Raw genomic sequence first — 9854 nt, 5'->3', positions numbered from 1 at the left:
ATCAAATCACTTCAAATTTCAGATTCAATACACCCCCCTTAGTGTATAGTTTCATCGAGAGCTAACATAAGATGATGGTCAAAGAGTTTAGAACCTCAGTTGTCTCCGTTTCACTAGATAATGAAGATTTTATAATGCTAATTCCACTAATCTTGGCAGTATATTAAATTTTAATAAAATAAATATTAAAAATTAGAAATGATTTCTATATACCATGAAATATAGTTTAAAATACATTAATTCAAATTTAGAATGTCGTTTGAAAATTTTAAACCAAAGTGAAGAGTATAAACTTCAGTATATAGATGATTTACCGAAAACTCATTATTTTAAAAGAGGTTAAGCCATGGATTTTGGGAAAAAAATTTAAAATATGGAAATCTGGTTTTAATGTATAGTTTCATCGAGCACTAACATAAGAAAATGGTCAAAGATTTTTAGAACCTCTGTTGTCTCTGTTTCTCTAGATAATAAAATTTTTATAATGGTAATTCCATTGATCTAGGTAGTATATGAAATTTTACTAAACTAAATATTAAAAATTAGAATGATTCCTATAAACCATGAAAGACAGTTTAGAATACATTTATTTAAATGTAGAATGTGGTTTGAAAATTTTAAACTAAAAAGAAGAGTAAAAACTTCAGAATATAGAGCATTTACCGAAAACACAATATTGTTGAAAGGGTTAACCAACAAATTTTAAAAATCAAAAATATGTAAATTTGGTTTTAGTGCATAGTTTCATCGAGCACAGACATAAGATGATGATCAAAGAGTTTAGGACCTTTGTAGTCTCCGTTTCTCTAGATAATGAAGATTTTATAATGTTAATTCCATTGATTTATGCAGTATATGAAATTTTACTAAACTAAATATTAAAAAATTATAATGATTCCAATATACCATGAAAGGTAGTTTAGAATATATTACTTCAAACGTAGAATGTGGTTTGAAATTTTTAAACAAAAGTGAAGAGTATAAATTTCAGTATATAGAAGATTTACCGAAAACTCATTATTTTAAAAGGGGTTTAACCCACAGATTTTGAAAGAATTTCAAAAATATGAAAATCTGGTTTAAGGTATAATTTCATCGAGCACTAACATAAGATGATGGTCAAATATTTAAGTAGTTTTGTAGTCTCTGTTCTCTAGATAATGAAGATTTTATAATGTTAATTCTATTGATCTAAAGAGTATATGAAATTTTACTAAACTAAATATTAAAAAAATTAGAAATAATTCCTATATACCATAAAAGATAGTTTAGAATACGTTAATTCAAATGTAGAATGTGGTTTGAAAATTTTAAACAAAAGTGAAGAGTCTAAACTTCAGCATATAGAGCATTTACCGAAAACTCATTATTTTAGAAGAGATTAACCCACAGATTTTGAAAAAAAATCAAATATATGAAAATATGGTTTTAGTGCATAGTTTCATCGAGCACTAACATAAAATTGTGGTCAAAGATTTTAGAACCTATGTTGTCTTTGTTTCTCTAGATAATGAAGATTTTATAATGTTAATTCCACTAATCTAGTCAGTATATGAAATTTTAGTAAACTAAATATTAAAAAATTAGAATGATTTCTATATACCATGAATGATAGTTTAGAATACATTAATTCAAATGTCGAATGTGGTTTGAAATTTATAAACAAAAGTGAAGAGTATAAACTTAAGCATATAGAGCATTTACGAAACTCATTATTTTAGAAGGGATGTTAGATTTTGGAAAAAAATCAAAAATTTGAAAATTTGGTTTTACTGTATAGTTTCATCGAGAACTAACATAAGATGATGGTCAAAAAGTTTAGAACCTCTCTTGTCTCCGTTTCTCTATATAATGAAGATTTTATAATGCTAATTCCATTAATCTAGGCATTATATGAAATTTTAGTAAACTAAATATTAAAAAATAGACTGATTCCTATATACCATGAAGATAGTTTAGAATACATTAATTCAAATGTAGAATGTGGTTTGAAAATTTTAAACAAAAGTGAAGAGTATAAACTTTAATATATAGAGCATTTACCGAAAACTCAATATTTTTAATGGGTTAACCCACAAATTTTGAAAAATCAATAAATATGATAATCACGTTTAAATTCATAGTTGCATCCTGTATTGACATAGATTGATGGTAAAAGAGATTTGAAACCTTTGTTGTCTCCGTTTCTCTCAAGAATAAAAATGTTATAGCGGTAAGTCCAATAATTTAGGCAGCATGTGGAGTTTTACTAATTTAATTGTTACAGAATTAGAACGATGCCTCTATACCATGAAATAGAGTTTATCATACATTGATAAAAATGTATAAAGTGATTAGAAATTTTAAACAACACTAATGAGTATAAGCTTAAAAATAAAGAGCATTTAATCTAAAACTCAATATTTTCGTGGGGGTTAACCCACATGTTTTGAGAAAAATCAAAAATATGGCAATATTGTTTTAATGCATAATTGCATCATAAAATAGCATATGATAATGGTCAAGGAGGTTTGAAACCTTTATTGTTTCCGTTTCTCTAAAGAATAGAGATTTCATAGTAGTTAATCATTAATTTAAGTAGAAAATTAAGTTTTATTAAAAACAATTGTTAAGAAATTAAAACGATGACAATGTACCATGAAATATAATTTATGATACAATAATAAAAATTTTGTTAGTGGTTTTTTTAAACAATTAATGAGTATTAACTCAGTATATAGGGAATTTACCTAAAAACTCAATATTTTTGTAGAGTAACCTACAAAATTTGAGAAAATTCAAAAATATGACAATATTGTTTAAATAAATATATGCACTGTACACTGATATATGATAATGTTTAAAGAGGTTTGGAACCTTTATTTTTTCTGTTTATCCAAAAGAATAGAGATTTCATATTGGTTAGTCCACTTTTTAAGTAACATATAAAGCTTTATTAAAACAATTTTAAAAAACATTAGAACGTTTCCCATGTACCATGGAAGAAAGTTTATAATAGATTTAATACAAATTTATAATGCATTTAAATTTTTTTAAACAATTCTAATGAGTATAAACTTTTGTTTATAGAGAAATTAACGAAAAAATTATATTTTCGTAGTGGTTAACCCAAATTTTGAAACAAATTCAGTAAATATGATAATATTGTTTATATGCATAGTTGCATCCTCTTTTGACATAGGATGATGGTCAAAGAGGTTTGGAACATTTGTTGTCTCCGTTTCTCTCAAGAATAAAAATTTCATAGTGGTAAGTCCAATGATTTAGGCAGCATATGAAGGTTTACTAACTTAATTGCTAAAAAAACTATAATGATGCCCATGTACCATGAAAGAGAGTTTATCTATAACTCAATATTTTCGTGGGGGTTAACCCACATATTTTGAGAAAAATTCAAAATAAGACAATATTGTTTTAATGCATATTTGCTTCATAAACTAGCATAGGATAATGGTTGAGGTTTAGAACATTTATTGTTTCCTTTTCTCTAAAGAATAGAGATTTCATAGTGGTTAATCCATTAATTTAAGTAGTATATTAAGCTTTGTTAAATAATTGTTAAGAAATTAAAACAACGACCATGTACCATGAAAGATAATTTATGATACAATAATAAAAATTTAGAATGTAGTTAGAATTTGTTTAAAAATTAAAGAGTACTAAATCAGTATATATGGAATATACTTAAAAACTCAATATTTTCGTAGTATAACCTAAAAAAATTTGAGAAAAAATCAAAAATATGATAATATTGTTTTAATAAATATATGCATTGTACACTGGCATAGGATAATGTTCAAAGAGGTTTGGAACCTTTATTTTTCTGTTTATCCAAAATACTAGTGATTTTATAATGGTTAGTCCACTAATTTAATAAACATATATATTATATATTTTCTGAATTATTTTTCAAAAATTTAAAAATCCTTATAAATAGTTTCATAAATCCTAATAAGTTGTTCTATAACTCAAGTGATTCAATAATTTATACCATTTCTATGTAAAGTGGTTCTATAACACAACCAATGAATTTAGAAAACCTTTTCGATGTAAATTAAACTAATTAAATTTACAATAAAAATAGATTTAACAATACATATATAATTATCATAACAACACATTTATACAATAATAAATAGATTTAGAAGAATCTACAAATGATTTTATAACATTTTATCAGTATTATAAATGAAATTATAAACTTTATAACGATTAAATAAAAGTATTATAAATGATATCTGAACTTTGGTAAAATGACTTTGTAAGCTAGAATGAAAAATGATCTTAAATAATTTCAAATATATACAGACTATTAATAAACCATGTGCAGAATTTAAAAACATAAAAAGTTCTAATAATAATGCATTACACAGAAATATAATTGTTTGTATAAAAGTACACAACCATTATATTTATTTTTATAAAAATTATATTAGTATTTTATATAATTATAAATAAAATTTTGATAAAATAAACAAATTGATGACATATTATATATTCTTTCTATAATTCTACAACTAGTTACCATAAACTATTATTTGTAATATTACATGTATTAGATGGTAAATTGTATTAATGAATTTCATAATTTTCTTTTATTTTTAGATCCGAATAAAATAAATCATTTATAATAATTATCAATCGATCAAATTATAAACTTCAGTTATGAATGACATATAAGCAAAAGTTAGTTAAGTGAATTCTTAATTAATATACAGTGAAACCTCTATAAATTAATAATGTTGGAAATGTACTAAAATTATAATTTTTTATTAATTTATCGATATACTAACTGAACCAAAAACTCAATTTGAGACTATAAAATTATATTATTTTATAAAAAAATAGTATATATTAATTTTTAGAGTATTAATTTAAAGAGGTTATATTGTATAGAGGATCTGTATTATTATTAGATTTCTCCGTTTTCATTTTTCATGTTGTAAAAGCATTAATAAACTTTAATTTAAACTTATGGACTAAGTGGACTTCCAACGCGCTGAGTGTTAGATTGGGCTTACGAGGCCATTATGAGTGTTTGATGTAACTAGAGATCTTAAGTTACATTATGAGTGTTTAATTCTAAGATGCATACAAACTACAAACTAGGACCTTCACCAAACCCAAACCCATAAGAACACCCAAAGAAAATACAATTATTAAAAAAGACATCACCAAACGAAAACACATGACAAGCGAGCGTATATAAGAACCAAAAGGACAAAGAAAACATGATCTACTCAATCATAAACTTCTTCCTGATCTCAGTGAGCGTATATAAGAACCAAAAGGACAAAGAAAACATTATCTACTCAATCATAAACTTCTTCCTGATCTCAGTGACAAACTCAATAACCTTCTCAGAATCAGGCAAGGACTTAGCCACGCTCTCCCTCTGCATACAAGTTTTGGCCCACGCGATCAGTTTCGGACACTCTGACTCGATGTTCAAGTTACCATACTTCTCGTATGCATGGAACCACGAGTAGAACCCAATCAATCCAATGTCTACGTAGCCAAAGTCATCGCCACCAAAGTAAGTTTTGTCTCCAAGCTCAGATTCAAGTGTCTTGAGCAACTCAATAAACTCTTTCTTGCCTGTCTCTTGTTCCTCACCCTTGGTCCCCCACACCTTCCTCTGGGCATCGTACATCTGACAACATAACATGCAACTACGTCAGAAACAGGGACCGATTTTAAATTTAGAAAGTTAATAATTTTTAGATTAACTTAATAATTTTATTAGATGTTATAAACATTTTTAGATTAACTTAATCTTTTTAGATTAGCTTAATAACTTTTTTTGGCAATTTAGGGACCGTGAAACGTATATATAATATCACTTTAAAATTGGGAGATAAGACAAATGTTTTATCCGGTTGTGCCTAGCAGTAGCACCAGTCTTCGTCAAAACCAGGAGATCAAGTAGAAACTAAATGTTTTTAGTTACCTTTTCGTCGATGAAATCAACCCAAAATCTAGCCTGAGCTCTCTGGTAAGGATCAGAAGGGAGGATAGGGTTCTTGTCAGACCAGACCTCGTCTATGTACTGAACCTGGATTGTAGATTCGCAGACCGGTTTGCTGTTGTGGATGAGAACCGGAACCTTCTTGTGAACCGGATTTGTCTCGAGAAGCAAAGGGCTCTTGTTCCACAGGTCCTCGTCTCTGTACTCGAACTCGACACCCTTCTCCCTCAACGCGATCCTCGTCCTCATCCCGAACATGCTAGGCCAGAAATCAAGAAGGATCACCTCGTTAGCCATTGTTAAAGCTCACAGAGATAACTGTTTTGTCTTTCTTGAATGATCTTGCGGTGGGAAGAGAGAGTGAGGGTTTAGTTTATTTATAAGGCCAAAACTAAAGATAAGAAACTAGTTAGTAGAAGGTAAGAGGGTAACGTGCGTTGTTGACTGAGTCATTTGGATCAAGATGTTTCAGTGAGTGGTGTATATTATCTGTCTATCATTTAATATGCTTAGGCCACTACTTACGTCATGTTAATGTGTAAGCTTCCCTGATCAAACCAACTAAACCTTGTCTTTCTCTTTGCCTATATTGTAATTAAGGTTTTGGCCTTGGATTCTGATCGATGTAAAGAAAGATTGATATGACTAGACGGTGGAGTCCACCGTGGACGGTGGAACTAATGTCTTCAAATCACTTGCGCTTGGAGCCTCAGGCATATTCGTAAGTCCCAAAAGTTTTCTTGCAAGACGAGAACCACATTTGCTTATCTTGAGACACAAGAAATTCATTACTGGAACTCACAAGCGGCAGCACTTCTTTAAAGAAGATCACGCGTGACCACATAAGCTTTGATTGGTAATCTTGCGAAATGGCAAAATCGCGTATCCACAAGTATTTTACCAATCAACAAAATTTGCGTACTGAAAAAAAAAATGCAAAACGCATGTTCGCGTTTTTGCTGACGAAAATATAAAGAACATTTTTATTAAGTGGAAAAGTGAGTTTTAGTAAATTATTGTAAAAGAATTTACAAAACTAACACTTTTATATTATTAAATATATATTAATAATATTTTAAATTTTTAGTAAATAACAATAACTTTTGTAGTGATAAATAGTTAAGTTGTAAATAAAGTTATGCTATAATTTTTTGTAATATTATAAAATGTCAATCTATTATTAAAACGTATCGAAAGATAAGATAAATATTTGTAATAGGAACAAAATTATTTTTAATAAATTTGAGTTATTTTCACATTTTTTCCTTGTAACAAAGGGAATACCATATACAGTGAAACCTCTATAAATTAATAATGTTGGGACTACACCAAAACTATAATTTTTATTAATTTATAGAGATTATTATTTATCGAGTACTAATTAAACCAAAAATTTAATTTAAAACTATAAAATTATATTAATTAATAGAGATATTAATCTATCGATTATTAATTTAAATAAGTTATACTGTAAATTATTTTGACTAATTTAACATGTATTCCATCATTCTATAAATTATAATTTTTTCGCAGCTTAATTAATTGTTACCAATGGGAGCCATAGTCACTGTGGGATGCTCCTCACACACGTTTAGACCCAAAGCTGTAGAAACATATATACAGTACATCAAAACTGAAAGATTGTGTGTATGTCTTCTTAGTACTCTACCTTGGTACAAACCGTACAATGCCAACTTCAGGGACAATATCAGCATACCGACAATGAAAGTGAAAGACGAGGACGGGTTCTTGTCCTTGTCCTATGTATCGCGATGATTTAAACCGCTGACCCTCGTGCCACCACCAGTTCCAAAAGTTTTCAATATAACTCCAACATCAAAAAAAAAAAACTCCAACATCCGACTCACCGGGCACATCAAACTTATAAAGCCTGAGATTAAAAAGACGAGTTTTCACAGTTGATCTGCTCATCTATACTATTAAAGCAAAATACCTAATAGGTATTTGCCTTTAATTTTTGAAGTTAATTACAATGATATGCCATTGCTATATTTATGTCATTACAAATGTTTCCATATATATATCAACCAATTTATTCGGAGAATTTAATATATCTTAAACATGAATCTTTTAATATTTTGTTAAGATTACATCCCATAAAAATAGCAACTAAGAATGAATGAAATGTATATAGTTTTTAAATTAAGTAAAAAGCAAGAATTATAGTACATTAATACCAATTAAGTAAATTCTCTACATTAATATTAATTACGAAATTTATTATTTAAAATTAATTATATATTTATAATTTCAATTTAAAAATAAAAAAAATATATTATTACAATGTATTCTTAGACAAAGATACTTCAGATATGATTTCGATATCTTATTTTGAAAATATTGAAATAACATATTAGATTAGAATATATATTTGATAGTAAACAATTTAATTATATGAGAAATAATATAAAGTTAAATAATGGAATGATCCAACATTGACTTTTGTAAGTAGATTTCTAAGTGATTCAAAGGTAAAAAAAAATACATATCTCATGTAAAAACTAATTTTATAAATGTGAAGACCATAATTTTATTGAAAAATTTTAGATAAAAATATATGGGTCCGGCTCTGTTTCTTAATCTATTGTCTCAATATTTGGAAACAAATTTTTGCAAAATATAAAAATTATCCACATAAAAACTTATATAGTGCTCATATTAATTTGTATAATTATAAATATTGTATATGTTGGTAATAATATATATAAAGTATATAAAATTTTGATTTTACCGAATATATATATATTAATTAAGAGTATAATCCCGCGTTTTTAAATCACATATCAAAATCTAGTCTATACTATTAAAGCAGAATCCCTCATAGGATTCTGCCCTTAAATTTTCAAGTTATTTACAAAGGAGTACCATTCCCTTATTTAGATTTTCTTTTTAATTATACATGCCAAAAATTAATCAACCAATGATATTCCATTCAGAAATCTCTAGGCATATTAAAAGTCCATCGAATCTAACCTATAAAGACACAACTAAGGAACCATCGCATATTCTTCTTTTAGAACTATCACTTTCTTTACCAGAACCTAATAATCTTAACTATGCAAACTCTGTTCTTTTCTTCTTTTCTTTTCTGTTTTTTTTTCTTTTCAACATGTAACGGCTTTGAAACCAAGTACTCGACTTGGGTGGGCTAAATTTACGAAAACATTAGATGAATATTTGAACCCAATACGCTGAACAATCTTTTTCATATAAAACGTTTACTAAATTGCTTCAAGTTCGATTTAAATTTTGAAAAAAGTAATTATCATTTTCTCAAAATTAACATGTTTGTGATATGGGTCATCGAAAACATATAAAAAGCCAAAATTAGTTGCAAAAAAAAACATATAAAAAGCTATTAAATAATTCCTTTTGCAACTAACTATTACACAATGTTTAAAAACACATTATAAAAGTTGAAGTACAAATTTTAAAAAGTATACAATCTGACACTTTTTTTTTGTTAACCAAGATATAGAATTTACACATCTATACTATTTCTATACTATTAAAGTAGATAATTGCTTATGAATCTGCCCCTGAATTTTCAAGAAAATTACAAAATATCTCATTTCTTTTTTTTTTAATGAAATCGTGTAATTAAAAGGGAAATTCAGCCATTAAAAGCCCAACAGAATCTTAAAATAAATTGGCAGTCCGATTTTTTTGTTCAGTGTATTATTAAAACTAAATGGGCTTGAAACTTTCGAATCAATTGAAATTTTTGATTCTGTTTAGTAACCCATTTAAAATATAAATATATATATATATATATATCTATAATATTAAAGCAAAATCCCTCCTAGGATTCTGCCCCTATCTTTTCAATATATTTACAACCAAATGCCATCCTCTTTTTTTTTCT

General features: G+C 27.1%; 1 protein-coding gene across 1 annotated transcript; it reads right to left on the bottom strand.

Annotated features, from left to right (window-relative positions):
• Nucleotides 1-5136: 5136 nt before the first annotated feature.
• On the bottom strand, nucleotides 5137-6335 carry LOC108832506 (glutathione S-transferase U19). Its single transcript, XM_018605987.2, has 2 exons — nucleotides 5951-6335; nucleotides 5137-5653 (listed from the first exon to the last, which is right to left on the bottom strand). Exons 1-2 carry the CDS (start codon nucleotides 6263-6265, stop codon nucleotides 5309-5311), a joined length of 660 nt encoding a protein of 219 aa, XP_018461489.2. The 5' UTR covers nucleotides 6266-6335; the 3' UTR covers nucleotides 5137-5308.
• Nucleotides 6336-9854: the final 3519 nt, after the last annotated feature.

This window comes from Raphanus sativus, chromosome 2 (genome assembly GCF_000801105.2).
Source record: "Raphanus sativus cultivar WK10039 chromosome 2, ASM80110v3, whole genome shotgun sequence".
Taxonomy (NCBI): domain Eukaryota; kingdom Viridiplantae; phylum Streptophyta; class Magnoliopsida; order Brassicales; family Brassicaceae; genus Raphanus; species Raphanus sativus.
Note: the sequence above shows the minus strand (reverse complement) of the source record. Positions and strands in the feature narration are given on the sequence as shown.

Excerpts from the sequence above, each read along its gene's own strand:
- LOC108832506 (XM_018605987.2), bottom strand. The coding sequence starts at position 6,265 with ATGGCTAACGAGGTGATCCTTCTTGATTTCTGGCCTAGCATGTTCGGG. Across the intron at positions 5,654-5,950 it reads TTGATTTCATCGACGAAAAG|ATGTACGATGCCCAGAGGAA; the intron begins GTAACTAAAAAC and ends TTATGTTGTCAG.